This window comes from Pogoniulus pusillus, chromosome 23 (assembly GCF_015220805.1).
Source record: "Pogoniulus pusillus isolate bPogPus1 chromosome 23, bPogPus1.pri, whole genome shotgun sequence".
NCBI classification, from domain to species: Eukaryota; Metazoa; Chordata; class Aves; order Piciformes; family Lybiidae; genus Pogoniulus; species Pogoniulus pusillus.
The window spans coordinates 13,678,832-13,699,525 of NC_087286.1; the positions used below are offsets into that span (position 1 = coordinate 13,678,832).

At 40.6% G+C, this 20,694-nt stretch overlaps 1 protein-coding gene across 17 annotated transcripts in view; it reads left to right on the forward strand.

Moving 5' to 3' along the window:
- The window catches only part of PARD3 (par-3 family cell polarity regulator), a 456,724-nt gene that overhangs the window by 164,174 nt on the left and 271,856 nt on the right, over window positions 1–20,694 (forward strand). For 12 of the 17 annotated variants that reach the window (XM_064162604.1, XM_064162595.1, XM_064162587.1 and 9 more), the window contains exon 5: window positions 5,781–5,912. The exons of the other annotated variants lie outside the window; for them this stretch is intronic. In XM_064162604.1, the coding sequence (XP_064018674.1) occupies window positions 5,781–5,912 (132 nt within the window). The remainder of the gene's footprint in view (window positions 1–5,780; window positions 5,913–20,694) is intronic. 17 annotated transcript variants of the gene reach the window in all.

Genomic DNA, 20,694 nt, shown 5'->3' on the forward strand with positions numbered 1-20,694 from the left:
GATCTCCAGTGTTTTGAGTAGGCAGCCTCATGTTTTAGTTTACTCTTAATTTAGCCCATATTCTGGGACACTGAATAGTTACGTGTAACACTGCAGGCACAGAAACATACCTGTTCATCCCTTTGGTTTTTGTTTAAGATCAGGCCTTGGTTGTCAGTCAAACCATAACACAAAATACATGAATTGGAGTTGGACAACTCTGGAAACTTTTGAGCATCAGTTGGCAGAACTTAAGCAGAACACTGTATTTTTCATTTCCATTTTCCTTGTTGGCATCTCATGAATTACTGTCAAAGTATACTGCATCAGTTCCATTCACAGAGCTGGAGAGAGAGGGAGGATCATTTCTAAAGACAGGTCTTTCTGAAAACACCAAGATAACTAGAGAGTGGTCAATCCTTTCATCTGTTTTCATCATAAACAGGGCATGCAAGCTCTTTGTGATGCTTTCTTCATCCCAAGACATTTTTCACTTGTTTCTGGAAATGACCCCTGTTACGTGTCAGAGCTGAAAGGAGGCACAAAGCTGTGATAATTCTTTCATGTGGGAGTCTGCTAATGGCCTAAGATCAAAAGTTCCTGATACTGGGTGATTTGAACCAGTTCCTTCTTATATGCATTAAATGGCTGGGTTTTATCTGTAGCTTTTGGCATCACATTGTTCAATACACCTCGAAAAAAGGCAAGCTCTGAGACTAAGATGCAGAATGATAAAAATGAGGGAAAAACAAAGGAAGCTCACCAAAGCAGTAGTGTCCATTTCTTAAAGGTGCATAGGCATTTATAAAGTGACAGGTACAATTAATTTCAAGGTAAACTATTGGTGCAAACTGTTGTTAAAAAGCAGCTGCTAAGTAGAACAGTTCCAAATCTGACCTTTACATAACAAGAAGGTTTGGGTTTTTTAAGAAAGTGAATTTCATAGTCATGGACTCGTTGTCTTTCACTCAGTACATCTATTGGATTAATTATTTTCCCACATGTAATGTGTTTTAGCTGTGAAGTAGACATTATTTGTTCAGCCTTCTTTGTTTCTGAGAAATGGGGATATTCAATTGGTCTTCTACCCTCATTTATTTGCCTAATGTCCAGTTAAAAACAATGCAGGAAACAGCCAAACAAAGTACTTTAGGAATGTTTATTAGACCTTCAGACAGCATGAAAAATGTATATGTGTATATAATTACATTTATAAACAGATGCTTGCATCAGACAGATATACATTTACATAAACTATCTGAATGTTTTGTTAATTACAGCTTTTAGCATCTTGTGAGAGTGGCACCAGAGTGTTCAGGGTCTTACAGGGATGTAATAGAGAGTAAAAACAAAGACCAGCCTTTACAGTGATTCAGCAACAATAACTACACTTCTAGACATGAATTTACCCCAAGTCTACCAAATGAAATTCAACCCTCCAAAGATTAAGCTAAGTCTCATCTCTTACAAACATGGCCAAATTCTATCTCAATGTGGGGCCACCATCACAAGAAATCAAGCCCAAGCAAGTGAAAAGCATTTCCTCAAGTGCACAGTGTACAAGAGAAAAGAATGGATAGAAAAAAAAATCGATAACCAAAATAGTCTCTCTTAGTGAAGATCATAAATACAGGTGGGCAGTTTGCTGTAAAAGTGCTTCAAGTGAAAACTTGGTTTACATTTTTTGATCTTCTTCCACACAATTACTTCGAAGAAGTCTTTAATTTGTTTTATGTTACTGTTTAGTATTAAAAAAACCCAAAACCAAACAAGCAACACCAAAATTTGCCATACTGGCATTGGGCATGTGGGAAGTCAAAAGAAAGGGAACCCTCTGACTACTATACTGTTTGATATGTGGCCTGATGGTAGATGTGGCAATGGATGTGGAACTGTCACTGTACTATATGGAGGACATTCTGGTTGGGTTAGTGTTGCGTGGAGTCTGTAGGGGTACCCAATTGAGTTTGTGCATTGACAGGTAGTAACTGAAGTCCATGTGTCATGCCAGTGCATCTATTCATCTACAAGCTGCAGAATCACAGTATCATCAGGGTTGGAAGAGACCTCACAGATCATCAAGTCCAACCCTTTACCACAGAGCTCAAGGCTAGAGCATGGCACCAAGTGCAGGTCCAATCTTGCCTTGAACAGCCCCAGGGCCGGCGACTCCTCTTTCCTGAGGAGCTTGTTACATACTGCAAATCACCTGAAATTGAAAGCATACAAAAGGGTTTCATTCTTCCTGTCCACTTTCACCCAAGCCTGCAGCAATGACTTACCTGAACTAAACCTGGAGGTGTTAGTTATGTGTCCTCATTAAAAATGCTGCAGTTAAGTGTAGCAGTGATACTGTGGCTTGGCAGTTTTAGTGTTACATTGATCAATTTCCATTTCAGACGTGTTAAAGCTGACATGGCCTTCGGTCCTCAAAGATGCTGGGGAAAGAAACTTAAAAAAAAAAAAATAAATTAAAGATTAGGGCATTTAATTAACTGATGATGCATGTCAGCCCTGGTCCCAGGAGGGCTTACAGCTGCAGCTGGAATGAGAATTCCCTGTGTGACCCTGATGGCTTCTCTACCATGAAATCTTTTCCTTTATGGTACTGCAGTTAAAAGTGACACACACCTTTTCCAGTCTGATGTTGGGAGCGTGTGTGCTGATGGTAAATCATGCTGAACTGCAGCAGAGCTTGCTGGGTTAACATTTGCATGTTTTAAAGCAACCCCACCCTGTATATGTATTTAAAATAGCAAACAGTGTTGCAGATGGTTGGGTAAATCCCAGTGTCTGAGCTGCAGTGATATGCTTTTCACTTCCACCTCTGCTTTCTCCCCACTATCTTTGAATTAGACCTGGCAGTAGCAGTAATGGAGATCCCTGCAGAGCTGGGGGTTCAGCCAGGCAGCAGCAGGTTTTGTTGTGGAGCTGTCTGCAAGAAGGACTATGTGTGGTGGTGTTGGAAGTGCTGGCCTCTGCTCCTGGTCTAGCTTTTTGCTTGCCCCCAGTGCTGTCACCTGTGGGATGCATGGAGAGCTGTTTGACAAAATGCAATGATGAGGAAAGTTGAGGAGGACTTGTCTATGGCTGGTTGTTTTTCTGATACCAACATGAGTCTGTGTGTGATTGCAACACTGGTAAGGTATTTATTCCGCTGATAATAGTGTGATTTTGAGCCTCTGAGCAGCACTGAGAAACATAAGAAGTTACAGGAACCACCTCTCTCTACCATTAACAGCTTTTACTTCTGCTGTCAGAAAAATTGCTGAGTGACTTTGATGCCTTCTGTGTGAAATGGAAGGATTTAGGTCTTAGCAGGCAAAAGGCAATCTTCTACAGAGGTGGGCTACAGCAGAGATATTTCTGTAGATGGAATAAGTATACTCTTCTGGTTGGTACAGGTGGTATTAAGAATAAACTCCTTGCAAAATTCTTGGCACTAGTAGAGATGCACCAGAGAGCCCCAACTGAACTATTTTATCTCAGATAATTTCCCTTATATTGTGTGCTGTGACATTGAAGAGTTTTACAGCATGAAGCTCAAATATAAACTCCAAGCATTAAGACTGTCCAGCATAATTCAGATCAGAGGCTTTAGCATTTGAGTGTCTGAAAGACAACACATCCCTTGATGAATGTTTTTTCCTTCTCCCTTGCAAAACACTCCTGTGCACAGGTAATGGATGCTGTGTGGAGACAGATTTTTGTGCAGCACAGATAAAAATGTCTTTTTACAAAGTTTATATTGAACATTGTTAACGTGAATCAATAAAAAGTGGGATTATCTATAGAGAAACCTCAGTTCCATAAACAGAAATCTCTATTCAGAGTCTAGGTGATGGTCTGTCAGATAGTGAGTTATTGTGAGATGACAATAACATACACAGCAGTGTATGGGGTTTTCTGTGTATAAAATGATCTTTCATTATTTCTTTGTCTGATTTGGATTTTGTTTTTATACCTTCCTACCACTTTGAACAAGAGAAATTATTGTTTTGGCTTATAGGAACTGTGCTTGCCACCTTTGTCACCAGGAGAGAATTAAGCAAGAGAAGCAACAGGAAAAAATCGATTTGTACAGAATGTTCCCTTTTGTAACTCTGCTCAGGGACAGTTGTACAAAATAACAGCTGACTTCCACTGCCCCTTTCTGAGCAAAAGACTGAGCAGGTTTCTAGTTTGCACTGTGGTTAACCACACTGGGGAGCTGGACTTTTATTCTTAGTTGCAGAATTCTTACTCCTTTGTGGCAGGGTAAACTCATTTCTGATGGTGATTTGTTAGGCTGGTTACTATGTAGATGTCTTTTTACAAGGTTATCTGGTGCTGATTGAATTCAAGCTTTAATGTCTTGAAATGGAAGACTTATTTCAAGATGCAGTCTCTTCCAAGAAAAGAAGTCATCATCAATTCAGAAAGCTTAAATTCACTATGTCTGGGAAGAGGTTGCTGTTGCACCAGAAGCTTTTGAAAACCATCCTATGTATCACAGTCAGACCTTAATTTCCTAGCAAAACCTGCAAGACATTTGCATGAAATAAAGCTGTGAAGGACAAACATAAGGAAATTGATGCTACACTCCGTAGCTCAGAGTGTTGGACTAATTCTGTGCCAGGCCAAATAAATAACCAATGCAGTAAACAGAGAAAGGAAATACTCCTGCTGATGGAATGAAGTATTGATTTGAGAAAGGGTGAAAAATCTGCTGTGTCCTACAACTGAAAAAAAAACCCAACTATTTTTTGTCTGTGATATGTACTGGTGTTTATGGTTCTTTAGAGCTAGTTGAGAGTCTTAAAAGCAGTGTTACTCAAAATATGTGGGACTGCAATCCTATTTTAACAAATGGATGCTGTCTAAATTATCTGATTTGGCATGAACACAGACAAACATCGACCGCAAAAAATTACTTTGCTTCTGAAAAAAAGGATATTTGTAAGATATTTATACTCTTCTTTTGGAAAGCTAAGCAGAATTTCAGTTGCATTTATTATTTCAGTTGGAGGGAGCTAACTTATTTGTAATTCATTGACTGTGGGCTGAGGGTAACTCCCATCGTTAAAGTTCTGCCTCTGTGTTTTTATTGGCTTTCAGTGATCAGACTGGGTAAGGACTAATCATCCTTAGAAGCTGAAGAATTTGTACAGCTTGTGGGAAGGATGTGTAAACTCATCAATTAAAAAGAAAAAAAAATCTTTCTTTTTTACCAGTCTCAATGGGATAAGTGTATCTCTGTCAGCACAATCTCCATCTGCTGCTGTGTTACAAATGTGACTGTATTTCTGTACCCCCAGGCAAACCAAGCAGAGCTTTACTATGTGCAATAGCAAATTCAGGTTTTGAACTCTATATCTTGCTATTCTGCTCTAAAGGACAGTACCTGGAGCAGTGAGGCAGCTTTGATTGTAAAACTGATTACGTGCCTACGCTTGGGAAAATTATGTGCTGGCCTTAGCTGTCACTGGGCGGATTGCTGTATATTTACTTCTGGTGAGAATCAAACTAAGGAAAGCCATGCTTCTGAAGCCTTGCTGAGTGCGTAGGCTGGAAATGAGAGGTAGTGAAGCTAAGGTCAGTGCAGGAGCTACAAAGCGCCCAAAGGCTTTAGCTGAGCTTCTCTGGTGTTAAGTCAGAGAAGCTTCTGCATTGGAAGAGCTGGACAATCGCATTGTCCTTGGGTCCAGCTGGCCCTGTGTTCTCTTTTGTCAGTTTTGTATTCATTTAATAACCAGCTGCATTGGGAATGTGCAAGGACTGGTTGTTTTTTATAAGACACTTTTTTGTTTCTTTTAAACTAGAAAGATGAAAACTACAGGAGCCTACCACGAGATACTAGTAGCTGGTCTAACCAGTTTCAGAGAGACAATGCTCGTTCATCGTTAAGTGCCAGTCATCCCATGGTGGACAAGTGGCTGGAGAGGCAAGAACAGGTAATATATATGTGTGTATAAATATATATATTACTTTATCAATCTAATCTTTAAGATACTACAAACTATTACCAAGAAGTATATTCATATGTGGTACAGACTCTCTAAGCATAACACAAACACCAGCATAATCCTGAGTTGATTTTGTGTGGAATTCTTTCTGCTTCCAAAACCCAATGCATTAAGATTGAAGTGGACAACTGCATTTTTTTTTCAGTTTTGAGTTATAAACACATTTATGCAGTATGTGGAGTGCTGCTGGTTTTCACAGTGGGTGACAATAGGGTTGTTTTAATGAGAGATGTTTATTTTGATAAACATTTTGCCACTGAAAGCCATTAAGGTTATTAGAGAATAGCCAAATGCGGGTCAGTTTTGGCATTGCACTTTTCAATGCTTGGTATAGCATATATATTACTATTAAATGTGAACACAATGCTATCACACTTACTTTTAGCTTGAAAATGAAACGTGACAGCTACCACAACCCAAGCCTCTTACACTGTGCCTTGTGAATGAGGGGGAGGAAGTTCAAAGTACAGCACTGGGATGATGTCTTCTTTACCCAGAAATCCCATACTGACATTTGAAGTCCAGTATTGTCAAATCCTAGGAGGTTCCAAACATTCTTTATTCAACCCCATTCTTAGTTAAAAAGGAGCTTAAGTAGTAAGTGAAGAAGTGTGAACAGTTAACTGGTTTGTATCTTTTAATTAGCTGCAGAGTAATTTAAAACTATGTGTTTTATGAGAAAGTCTTTGTCTCTTTGGCCCCTGTGTATTTTCCTGCACACAGTTGATGTTTGCGGTAGTTAGGTTACTATTTTCCTGGAGTTAGTGTGGATGAATTTAGCTGCTGTCTCTGTGTCTGCCTGCGTGGAAATGGCAAGTTGGTGCCCAGACTTGAAGGCATCTCCTGTGACAGTTCTGCTCCTTTGAGATTTTCAAGGCATTTTTTCATGCTCATTAGGTTTTCACTATGGCAATTAAAGAAACTGTTGCCTCAGCAAAAGGAGTTGGATTAGGAATCTTTATAGTGATCATCTTATAAAATGTTGGATACATAAATATTTTAGTAGATCATGGTTTATATTAAGTTTCAGTCTCTGAAGAGCTTAACAAGTTCAGTTTATTCACCAATTAGGTAAACAATTGGGCACTAGTTGTAATCTGCAAGTGTATTTATGACCTGAGTTAACTGGTTCCAAATATGAAGATGCCAAGATCATGTTTTTTTCTGAGCAAGTTTTCTGCTTTTTGTTTGGTTTTGCTCATGGTTTGGGTTGTTTTGTTTTTTTGTTTTTTTTTTTGAGAGAGAGTTCATTCATTAAATGTATTAATGAATCTGCATGTACCTGGAAGACCAGGATCCTTTTGCAGTTTCATACCAGCAGGATAATTAATTAAATTGAAACCCGTTTAACAGGGTATGCACAGGAGAAGCAAGCCCATGATGAGAGTGGGCTGCAGCCCAGCTCTGCAGAGGGAAAAGGGCCTGTCAGAGGATGGAGTAGCTGTAGAGATAGTTTTCCAGGCCTTGATCAAATCTGGACTCATGCTGATCCGTACCAGGGAGACATGAATAGGGAATGCATGGAAGAGTTAAACTTTTCACCAATTCCTTGAGTTTTAAGTACACAGAAGTCTTCTTGGATGTGGTCATTTTACTTTCATTAGTGAAATATTAGAGCTGGCAGCAATCAAGACCCCTTGGACTTGAGCAGTGTATTCCTTGCTGTTCTGACAAGGCCCATTTTGCAGAAGGATTAAGAGTACCTGGGAAGTGGTGTGAGAACAGTAGGAGAGGTAAATCCTGGAGCAGCCCTGCCAAATTATGAAGTGGTTGCTCAGATTTGCAAGTACAGCAAGGCTGGTTCAGTTAAACCTGTGTGCAAATCCCTATACATGGATCTGTGTATTTGACAGCACTTCTGTATTTGTCAGTGCATGAAAGCTAGGTAGGAGATGAAGTAGAATTTCATGTTATTTCTTGAGACAGATCTGGTTCCTAAAAGCTCAGTAGCTTTCTAGTATCTAGCAAAAGATGAAAGCAACTCCAGTGTGTTCTGAAATAGGAAGAGAAATTGGTTAGCACTGCTTTGATCGTGAGCAGGAGCGTGCAGTATGGAACACTTCCCCTCAGTTGTTCTTGCTGGTGGCATCTGCCCATAGTAATCTGGTAGAGTTTCTCTGGTTCCTCTCTCGACAAGATGAGATGTGCAAGTAGCATATGGTCTTGTATCTCCAGCTGTAGAGTATATCTACCTTCAGCTTGTATTTTCAGCAAAATAAGGCCTGCTTCTAACATGATTGAATGTACTCTCTGAAAACATTTGCAGGCTATAAATTAGCGCATTTCAGCTCTTGTCAGTTGAGAAAGCATAATCAGAGCTTCAGAGGTACGTTGGTGAATTTAAACTACTAATTTCCTGTGGATTCTCATGCTCTAGTTTACCCATGTTGTCAGACTTCTCAGTAAGCAACAGAACCCCTGCCTCTATTTGATGTCGTAACCAAAGACTAGAAGGCAGAAATGCAGCTTGCTTGATTTGTTTGGCTGTGAATGTTTCATCATGGTATAGCTAATGCATATAAATATTTTATGTTCACTGGTGTGCCTCTGCTGTGTTTCTCCTTGCTTGCAGGTGTATTTTGGCTTTTGTTTCTAAGTTTGACTGTAGCTATAGTGAGAAGATCTGCAACTGTTGTCTTTCATGGCCTGGAGATGGGGAGGCTCAGGGGGTGAAGGTCTTTATCTCAATTTCCTCAGATGCGGAGGTTAAAACAGCACTGGAAATTATTGCTGGTAGTAAGGGGTGATGCTTTAAGGTTTGGGAAAAGGATTAGCTAGGCTTCAGTTGGAGAAATCATTTTTAACAGACTATCCATTACTCTGTACAGTTCAAGATAGTCTCATTGCTTTCCTCTCTCTGAGTACACGCGCTCCTTCGCTCTGCTCTTGTAAAAACCACCTTCATGAATGCAGGACCATGACACTGTATAAATTATAAACTATAGGGATGATTTTAAAGCTTGTCGTGTTCCCCTTAAGGGATTTCTGCTGCTAAGCTAGAGAGATGTGTATGTTGGAAGCTCCAGGCCTGATGCAGGGTCCTGCCTCTCTTCTGGGGGCTCTTTATCAAGTGGTTCTATAGAAAAGGCACTGGTGTGTGAGTGTAGCTAGGAGGCTATCCCAAGTTTGTGAAACCAGACCCAGGGAAGGAAGCAGTGTGGAAGGAAGCAGTGTTACCAGCTAGCAAACAGTGCCATGGCTCATGTAGGTTTGCTTGTTTCTGCAGGTAGAGCTGTAGAACACAGCTGAGAAGGGAGCGGCTTGGCACCTGGCTATGTGTTAAATAATTGACCATAGCTATAACTATGGGCAGGTGGAGGCAGTGACCAGTGCATTGGTAGAGGAGTCAGTTAAGGTTTATGCTAGTGAGAGAGCTCTTTTGGAGACCTCAAGGTACCCCTGAGTGACTTCAAAGTCTCTGCTGTCCTATATTCACTTGGAAATTCAGGGTTTTACTACTTGAAGTGGATCCTTGGCCATATGATCATACTGGCATCCACCTGCTGCAGTTGTGAAGGCTGCAAGGGCTACAGCAAGACAAGTTTGCTTGCTTTTGTTTAAGGAGGAAGGTGAAAAGTTTGATTTGACCTAAGAATGCTGTAGTGGTTTGAGTGTTACTCGCCCTCCTACAAGGTTAGGAATTCACCCAGACTAAACTCAGCTGGCTGGAAGTTAAGGAATGAAGCTGTATTTATAGCTATGCACAATTTACAAGCATATATACACAATATAGACAGATACATTTACAAATATACACAGTAATATGCAAGTAAAAAGTAAAACAAACCCCCTCCCACCAGCCATTCTGCCCAGGAGGGGCTACCAGCTACCTTCTTTCCACCCTTTCCATCCTCTCCCTTATCTCAGGATCTCCCTTATGTGCAGAGTGAGCTGAAAAGGTCAGCAAGAGGTGTTAAAAGCTGAATGATCAGTTGGGAATATGCAGGTTCAGGCAGAAGATTTAGAGGCTGACTTATCTTTGTTTGTGTCCTTGTTTTCATATGTCCCAGCAGAACTACTGAGTAATATAGACGACACCATTGTTTTCCTTTCACAGCCAATGATCTAATTTCTCTCAATAAAATATTCCAATTAGCCTCAAACCAGCACAAATGCTTTTGCTTAGCCTCTGATGCTAGATAGTATATTACATATTGTATGTAGATATTACATATATAGTATGGTCAAAATCATTGCATCATTTTTTTGGAATATCCTTTGCCTTGCCATATGTGTAGTGGTCCTAGGATGTCACTCATCTGCACATGACCACAGTTAAGTGATCATTCTTGTTTCAGTATTCTCCCTGTGCAGCATTTACTATTATTATATTAGAAAACTATGTACAGTGAGCTCCAAAAGGAGAAACTTACATTTAAATGTTTCTAATAGAGTGAATATTCAAACTTATGTTGTGTAGTAGTGGAGTCCAGGTCTGCATGGAGTGGTGGCATATCTGAGCTCAGCTGGGTTGCTTTCAGGCAGGACCCTGCTGAGCTGCTTCAAGCAGCTGAGGCTGTGGCTGTGGTGTGTGCCCAGTTCCCACAAATGCATGTCAGCCTGGGAGAGCTCCTGGAGCTGGTTCTGTATTTAATGTGTCAGAGTGTGTAAAAGGGGCATGGGAGAATGAAACAATCTGAAGGGGCATGGGAGAATGAAACAACTGATTTGTGATGGGCAGGTATGTTCTTTAGTTCTGTGTTTATGGTTTCTGCTTTCAAGGTTACATTTTTTGCTGTGTTTTGTGAGATTCAGAATCACAGACCTGTAGTGAGAAGGAAAATCACAGGGTCTTGTGAGGTTTAAATATGACTTTGGACCTAATAGGCTTCAGATCCAGATTTCTAAGTCTAAACTTAATTCCCACATTTAAACCCCATTGATTTATAGGTCTTAACGATCTGTCTCTTAACTCCTACTCCCTAGAAGAGTTGTCATGTCTTCTGAATTCAGAAGCAGCCCTGCATTTTTCTGTATAAAGCATGGAAAGAGATTCTTATTATTATTTGTCTTGGAGTCATGAATGGATTTGAAGTTGTTTTTCGGTGCTGAGGATTTCAGTTTATATGAGGCAGGAGGTTGGAATAAACACATTTATTGCTTGGGGACAGCTGTAGCGGTGATGCTTTTATAAACAGTGTTTCATGCTGGCATCTATCTTGTTCTCCTTTGAAAAATAATCTGTCATTTCATACTGTGGATTAAATAAGTTGAGGCACTTTGGGGGCTACAGCTTACTCCTAGTTATGTGCTGCTGTGTAGATATGAATTCAGTGCCAGAATGTAGCTTTGTATGTGTCCACCATTAAATACAAAAGCCAAATCAAACCCATGAAAAGTGATTTTTACACAGATACTCATGGGTTTAATCATTGCAGAAGCAGTCATATATACCATGTTAAGGTGTATGTCCTCATGCTCAAACACTTCCCTACATGTAGACAGATAAACTTGGCTGAAATTTAAAGACTCATCTAATGGCCCATGTTGGAAGAGACCTGGAGAGAGCCTAGATAATGCTACCTTTATCTAGCCCCATCTTGAAGACATCCAGTGATGGGATCTCCTACCAGGACCCTGTGGTTTCATAGATTCATAGAACGGTTTAGGTTGGAAGTAATCTTAAAGATCACCTAGTTCCAATCCCACCTGAGGGACACCTTCCACTAGAGCAGGTTGCTTGAGGACTTAGCCAGTCTAGCTGTGAGAGCTTCTGGGAGGGGGCATCCACAACTTCCTTGGGCAGCCTGTGCCAGTGTCTCACCACCTGCACTGTAAAGAGCTTCATTATAATTTCCAGTCTAAATATTCCCTTCCCAAGCTTAAATCCATTCCCTCTCTTCCTATCACTACAAGCCCTTGTAAAAAGTCCCTTACAGAAAGCCACCAAGTTCAGCAGGCATGATTTGCCCTTGGTGAAGCTATGTCGGTTACCACCAATCACCTCTACTTTGTTTTATCTATGCCTTAGCAAAGCTTTCAGGAGGTTCCTCTCCATGATCTTGCCAGGCACAGGGGTGGGACTGACTAGCCTATAATTTCTGGGGTTCTCCATTATTCCTTTGTCCAAGATGAGGATTATGTTTCCCTTTTTCCAGTCAGCAGGGACTTCACCAGATTGCCAGGACTTGTCAAATGCGATGGACAATGGTTTGGCAACTTCGTCTGCCAGTTCACTCAGGACCCATGGGTAGATCTCCTCAGGCCCCATAGACTTGTACATCTTCAGGTTCTTTAGATGGTTTTGAACCTGCTCTGCTTACATTGGGCAGATCTTCTAGATGGTCTTCAACCTGCTCTTTGTTTACATTGGGCAGATCTTCCTTTTCCTGCTCCCCACCTGTGTTTTCCGGAGCTTGGGTGCTGCAGCTGGAGCCTTTGCCAGAGAATTACGATAGCACAGATACACTCTAAGAAGCATATTTGTATTTCAGTAAATTATTGTTGTTGGTTTTCTGTCTGCTCCCTAAATATTTTTGCAGGACACTTCTAGCTCTGGCTTTTGTGGCTGATGTCTGTCCAGGGTAGCAGGGCAGATAAGGACATCTGAATATCTTTTGCTGAGCCTTGGAAAGTGTTTCTTCTAAAGGATGTCTTGGGTCTTCCTTTTCTTCTTTCAAGAACTTGTTTCCCTTCTTCATGCTGTCAAAGAGGTTTATCTTCCCATGTGTTTACTTGTTAGTCCAGGCATATATAATGTATCCCAGCCACTTGTTTATAGGGGTAGCACTCTTGCTATATTCATAATGTGCTTGTTGCTGCTGCCATGTCCTCAAGAGCCCTGCTGGGAACACAACAGGAGTTAGCACTGGTGCTGATGGGCTGTGGTGCCACAGCTTCACTGCACAGGTCCCATGGGCTCCTCGCAGCCCTGCCTGCGTGGGCAAGAGCATGGGACAAGGTGGCCCTGTGACAGCAGAGCCAGCAGTACCCAGCAGAAGCTGCAATTACAGAGTGCCAAAGTAATGCAGAAGTGAAATACATTAGTAAAATTGAAATTTGTCCTCAGTCCCTGGGTGGGTAATACAGTTAATGAAAATAGATCTAACCAAATTAAGATAATTTATTTCATTAGTTTATAGCACTGTAAAACTTTTCAGGGCAGCACAGCCCTTCTGTGCAAACCTGAAATAGATGCAGTACCACTCTTCACTTCAAAGACCAGAAAGGTTAAAAGTTTTAAGTGTATTAAAGCAATTCTGTTAATTGTGCCTGTAGAGGATTCTCCCTTGCCCTTGGTAAAGTAGTCTTAATTTAAAATTCACATTCAGCTTGTTCTGCGTTCTGGCCTTTTAACCAAAGTGTAAATATCTAAGCCATTGCCTGTGTCTTTGAGGCTTGAAAAGAAATTCTGCATTTTTGTTTCAGAAGGTGCTACTGATAGTACATATTTTACCTTCCCCCCCCCCCCCCCCCCCCTTCTGTTTCTTGTTGTTCTCCTTATCTCTGCTCTACGTTTCTGTTTTTCCTGCTTACCTACTTTGTGGTTTACAGTACAGGTTTCTACAGGATAGCAACCAGTTCCTTGGACAAAAATTCCCAAATACTTTCTCTGTTTCATTTTCTAGTGTCTTGATTTTACCCTTTTTAATACTCTGTCAGAAAGACACTGTTCAAAATTGAAAAGTTATCCCAAATACTGTTGCTTTTAGGTTTGTGGATTTTTTTTATCCATGTTCTTTTCAAATTAGAAGAAAACTCAAGAGTAGGAATTTTCTTGCTTTTGTTGCCCAATCAAGCTTTTATAATTCTGTGTTGGAAGTAAGTCTGGCTTTAGCTTAAGCTTCATGTTAACTTAATTTCCAGTTAACTTCATTTGCATTGTAGAATTTGCTTAACTTGAAATGGAAAAATGAGTCTCTTCTTTTTTCTAATAATATGGAATTTTTTTCTTCCGGTACAGTTTTTTTCTTCTAAATGGCTTACAGTACTTAATTTAAAGAAATCTCAAGGGGGCCTACAAAAAAGCTGGGGAGGGACTTTTTAGGCTATCAGGGAGTGACAGGACTAGGGGGAATGGAGCAAAGCTGGAGGTGAAGAGATTCAGACTAGACATGAGGAGGAAGCTGTTGAGCATGAGAGTGGTGAGAGCCTGGAATGGGTTGCCCAGGGAGGTGGTTGAGGCTCCATCCCTGGAGGTGTTTAAGGCCAGGCTGGATGAGGGTGTGAGCAGCCTGCTCTAGGCTAGGGTGTCCCTGCCTGTGGCAGAGGGGTTGGAACTGGATGATCCTTGTCCTTTTCAACCCTGACCTATTCTATCATTCTAAATATTTCTATTATTATTTTGTAGTGAAAGTTATAGCCACTCTTATAGTAATAGTAGAACACCTTATGTGGACAGGAAGATGGATGTGTGAGAGCTCTTTGCTTCTCACTGTACTTTTTAGGTGAGATTCAGGTGAGTCACTGCTGAGTCATGCAAGTCAATTAATTCCAAACAGAATAGAAAAAACCTGATTGGTTATTACTGGGCAAGCATAAAAACCGAAACTTACCTTTCTCTGCTGCACTGAATATTAGTAGGATGATTTTTACACGTTTTTTTCTTTCCATGAATTATTAATTATGAGGAAGATGCTTTCAGAAGAGGGTCAAGGTTGTCCTTTCTGTTGTAGAAGTGATAGTTAATTTGTCTTCCCTTGATGGAAATAGGAAGGGTGCTTATTCTTCAAGACCCTGTGTGGACAGGTCATTTTAATGACATGGCTGCACTTTGCTGTAAAGGGGAATGCTATGCTGTAACTTCAGAGTTAATAACTGAATTACATAGAAGTAATTTGGGGCTTTGTTTTATTTTGAGTTTTAAATTTAATCTAGATTTTATTGCTCAAGTATGAGCGTTTCATTACTGAATGTAGTCCTCTTTGGCTATATGAAGTGGTTACTGTAATTTATGGGATACTTTGAGAAATGCCATGATTCCTCATGAAGTGACACAGCAAGATTTAGTGACTGCAGCAGCGGAGTGAATGGAATTACGTAATATAGCCTGGCTGATGTGATGTACCCTAAGGTTGTAACTTATGTCATCAGTATAACTGGATGAGGAAAGGTAATAAACCAGCCTTGCCAATTCAGTCCCTGACTGATTGGGGAGTAAGCCTATTTGAAATTTAGGTTGACACTACTTGGAGTGTGTGTGACTTGGTCAGCCTCTAGTTTCTCGGGTCAGGGAGGGACTGAGCAGGGAGAATAGGAACTGGACTGTTTAGGAAATCAGGGTGTATGGAAAGTTGTGTGCTTGTATATATGCTGCATGCAAAACAGAAGAAGGAACAATTCTTCTTCTCTTCCTTTTATTAAAACAATTGTTTTCATTTAATCTGTTTTAATCAACAATTTGGAGTCTTTTCTTACGACTGAACAGCTGTCTTGTGGCACCGAGCAAGGTTTTTGCTGCATCCTTGTGCCAAAGAAAGAAAACTGGCTTGTAACTGATGCTGTTACTCTGGCTGAAGGAGTTTCCATGTGCAGGACAGGCAAAATTAAAGCAAGTACAGCACAACTTCATGGTGCTCCCATAAAGAAAGAGTCAGTTGGAAGCACACGAAGGCTCTACAAGTACTAATGAACTAAAGATTTTCTGTAATGTAGTGCTGTAAAGAATTTGCTTTTGAAATAAATGCTGCTTCTAAGTTTTGAGCTCTTGGGTGTGATATTTTAAGAATGAAAGTTGTTACCCATATTCCACGTGAAGTTATCACTCCCTTTCATGCCAAGTGCGTGTGATGACGTCAATTTTTATATCAGATTGACATTTTTTATGCTTCTCTTTCCAGCCCAGGGATGCCTATTTATGAATGTGAGCATAATCAGTTGGCTATTACTATTTTAGCACATCTATTACTGTTTGTTTTCACGGTTTAAAATTGACATCAAGAGCAGCATGCATATGCAACTATTTCCTAAACAAGCCAAAAGCAATAATAAGAAAACCCTTTAGGCTGTTCGTTGGAAAGAATTTCTACAGAGTGGAGAATGCTCGAGGAGTGAAGTGTCTGCTATGAGCAAAATCTTTGGTCCTTTTGGTCTTTCTTCAGGATAGTAGGCAGGAAGCCAGCACTCAGTCACTTTGTATCAAAGCTTAATTTCCTTTTCCTTTTGGATAGCCTCATTTGTCTTCAAAAATTTCTGCTTTCCTAGTGTGTAGGAGTCGATGATTGCTTATCGTTTCAACCCATTTATGCAAAGCACTGAGTAAATTAAATGACCCACTAGAAAGCAGCTGTATCTGTGAACATCTCTATTTCAAATTATTGAAAGTTTCACTGACTATTCCAGGCCATTTTTTATTTATCTTGATTTTCTAAGTAAGAATTGTTACAACAAAGCATGGATTTCTTAGAGAAAGCCCAGCAGTCCTTTTTCCTTGTAGTTACACTTCATCACTATAAATAGCTTTCTCTTTGTGAAGACTCTTTTAACTCATCCTCTCATCAGGACTGTTGGATTTTGATGGTGATTTGAAGGTCACTAAAAACAGTTACTATGCAAAAGTATCATCTTACATATTATCATTCAGCAGGATGGTGTAGATCACAGTATTCTGGGTAGACGAAATTAATGGGACTCAAGGACTCAGATATTTCTTCCCCCCCCAAATTTAACAAATGTCAGTCTTACTGAAAAGCTGAAGACTGGGTAGGAGGCACGTTGGGCACTAGTGCAGCAGGAAGATACTGGGGAATGTGTGGGAGAAAAAAAAACCCAAAGAACTCTTTATATGAATCCATATTCCTACATCACTGCATCACAGTTCTCTGATGACCTTTTTCATTTCACAGCTACTTGTGTTTGATACCATTTGTGCATGTGAATATCAAAGGAGTCACAGGCTAAGAGAAGGGGTGCCCTCCCATGCCAGGCCCTGGGGGGACTGGAGCATGCTGGCGTCAGGCAAGCTTTGACTTGTTTACTCTAAAGCCAAACATGAGAAACTTGGAGCAAATTCAGAGCAGCGCTTACATCTGCAGCATGCAGCTGGGACTCTTGTTTTGGGATGGGGGAGTCACTTAAGCTGCCTCCTGGAATGTTTGAGCAGGCAAAGAGCAGTTGCTGAAGCTCTGCTGGTTTGTTGTAGCTGGAAGCTAGTGGGTGTCCTGAGGAGAAGTGATACCTCCAAGTTTAGCACTTTTACAAAAGACAAAATATATCTGATTCATGATGGTGTATTTCTGATTGTCGGGTAACATAGAGCAAGCTTTCTTGCTGGCTTTTGTAGTTCAGCATCCCTACTGTCCATCCACCTATGTTAAATGAAGTAACTGGATTCCTGTCTTCAGTGCCTTCAAAACAGACATTGAAGTCCTGGAGAGGCTCTAGAAAAGGGCAGCAAAGAGTCTGGAAGACAGGTCTTGTGAGGAATGGCTGAGGGAACTGGGGTTGTTTAGCCTGGAGAAAAGGAGGCTGAGAGGAGACCTTCTCACTGTCTGCAACTACCTGAAAGGAGGTCAGAGTGAAGTGGGTATTGGTCTCTTCTCCCTAGAAACAACTAAGCAGTTTGTGCTCTGGAAAGGGATTCTGCAAGTCACCTTTCTTAGCTCATTTACACAGCTCATTTTTTATTTGTTGAAATGTATTTTCCCCTGAACACGTTAATTTCACAGCTTTAGCTAGTTGCATTTTCTTCTGGTTTAGTAGACTGGCAGTGCAGATACTGCTCTCTCTGACACATGTTTTGCTCTGCACAAGACGGTGCAGTTCATGGCTCTAGTGCAGCGGTAGACTGGCTCAGAAATCACAATCTGGGATTATTGTCTTTGTGTATCCTCAAGGAGTAATATTTTAAAGTCATTGCATCTGTTGGTACTTAAGAGCACGATTTTTACTTTTTATTTTTGCCAGTTTTTACCATCTGTTTGTCTGTTTTTTGGCTCCTTGATTTAATTTTTCAGTTTAATTTCTCAGTTGCACTGGGATTTCTTTCTCTTTCTCACACATGCTCTTTTTGATTCATCCACAAACCTATATGAAAAAAAAACTAACAACCCAACAAATTATTTACAGCAGTTGCATAATAAAATTCTTGGCCTTCAAAATTTGCCTTTTTTTTTTTTTTCCAATGGTATCATTTTATCAGGTCTTTTCTACTTAGTGCATGTAATATTTTGGAAGTGAAATGAGTTTTATTAGTCTTTGTTGAAGTTTTAAAATAATTAGTTTGGATTAATTCAAAGCATTTTGGTGGGACAAAGCTAGCTTGGTCCCATTAAACACGTTCTAGTCTTTCGTACTCATTTGGTTTTCAATGCCCAAGAGGGACTAATTTTTCTGAGAAATCTGAGTTCTAATCATAAACAGACATAATTCAGTAATTCTCTCATGAAACGCTGGCTGAAGCTTTGGCACCGACAACTTGCAACTCGCACAAAGCAGGAATGTTTTTTGTTGAATTTCCAAGGAAAATACTAATGAAATCTATTAAAATGGAAACAAAATGCAGAGACAGTGCATTGCAGAGTGTTTTTAATAAAAAGGCTGTATCTTCATCCAGCGAAGAAAGGTCTCGTGAATTCAGGCATGTGCTAGCATTTCAGGAATGTTCTGATAGTACTCGAGGCATTTTCGCTGTGGGAAGGTTTGGGTGTTACCTACCTACCCACCCCACCTTCAGAAAAATCACCCAGACTAGACTGGGGGCTGGGAATTAAAGAATGAAGCTTTATATTTATGGTATAAAAGGAGGCTCAGCAGGGACCTCATTGCTGTCTACAACTACCTGAGGGGAGGTTGTAGCCAGGTGGGGTTGGTCTCTTCTCCCAGGCAACCAGCAACAGAAGAAGGGGACACAGTCTCAAGTTGTGCCAGGGGAAGTCTAGGCTGGATGTTAGGAAGAAGCTGTTGGCAGAGAGAGTGATTGGCATTGGAATGGGCTGCCCGGGGAGGTAGTGCAGTCACCGTCCCTGGAGGTGTTCAAAAAAAGTCTGGCTGAGGCATTTAGTGCCATGGTCTGGTTGACTGGCTAGGGCTGGGTGCTAGGTTGGACTGGATGATCTTGGAAATCTCTTCCAACCTGGTTGATTCTATAATATACAAGCAGATATATACAGCTATATACAGAAATATACAAGTTAAAAAGTAATACAGCAACACAACAGCCCTCCCAGAAACCAGAGTCCCCAGGAGAGACTCCCAACCACCCTTCCACCTTCTTTCCACCCCTCTACCTTATCCCAGACCTTGCCTTACGTTCAAGACGAAATTGGAGAATCAGCCAGGGGGGTTAGGAAAGAGACAGATTAGCAGGTTAGAGAGAGAAGGAAGGCAGCCAGAGCCAAAGAGCAACTGTGTTATCTATGTGTTCTTGTTTCTATACATTTTAGGAAGCCTGTGAGTGCAGTAGACATCACCATTGTTTCCTTTTCTCAGCCTTTAATCTAATTCTTCTCACTAAAATATCCCAGTTAGGCTCAAACTAGCACACTCTGCTTAGCTCTGAGAAGGTTTTTTACCATCCCCCCCCAAAAAAGAAAAAAGTAAACAAATTTTGACTGTGAGAGTAAAATTGTACAGCAGATCCATCAAATATTTTGCCTCTGTATGTGCTTGTGATGTGGAAAACTCCACTGCTATTCTGATCTTTTCCTTGACATATATGTTTTGTTCCTCGCTTAATGCATTCCTTAAGGTCAGATTCAATTGCTTTTAAAAAAATCAAGCTGGTTTATTTTTATCCTCTTTCAAATATTTTGTAGCAAATGATTTGAAAGTTTATTTTTACCTTGTGGTGTGGTTGCTTGCTGATAGTTAATCTTCAAACCAGAATATAGACATATTTCCTATGGTCTTTGTTATCATTGTTAGTTCCTTTTCAACCTCCTTTTTTTTGTTTTCCTCCTCACCCCCCCCCCCCCCCCCCCCCCCCTTTTTTCTTTTTTTTTGTTTGTTTTGTTTTTGTTTTTGTTTGTTTGTTCTTTCTGGTTTCTAATGCATATTTTGTAGTGCTGCACAAAACAAGGAGTAAGGGTGACATTAAAATACCAGCACATGTCCCTTTTATACTGAAGGGGCCCTATGGGAAGGCTGGGAAGGACTGTTTAAAAAGGTTTGTAGCAATAGAACTGGGGCAATGGTTTGAAACTGGAGCTGAGTAGGTTTAGACTGGACAGCAGGAGGAAGTTCTTCACCAAGAGGATGGTCCAATATTGGAACAGAGATATGGTTGAGGCCTTATCCCTGGAGACATTGAGGATGAGACTTGCTGTGGCCCTGGGCAGCCACATTAGTTGGAGGTGTCCTTGCTGACTGCAGGGAGGTTGACGACCTTTGAGAGTCCTTTCCAACCCAGTGCAGCCTATGAATCTGTGCCTGCATGGCTCCTTTAATCTGTGACACCCTTTGTTTGTCTGGGCTGCTTGAAATGATTTTTCTTAACAATGCTGTGCATCAAATGACCGAAAGAAAGAATTTTTTACTCAAGAAAAGCATTTTTTTTTTAAGGAAACACTGCTTTGAAATGTCAAGGAGTGGAATTAGTTGTCTTCTCTTCTCTCCACATAGTTTTTCCTCAATGCACTCCACAGCCATTTTTCAGCATCTCACAAAAGTGGGAGAGCATGGTGGTTTTTACTGAGTGCTTTGAGCTTTCCTTCCCACTCCATTCTTGTTATATTTGGCCAGAAGCTTTTAGTTTAAGAGAAAGAGGAGTGTTGGTGTTGTATTTGAAATTCCTAATTGTCCTTTGAATAAAATCTCAGTGGGCTTTTCCAGT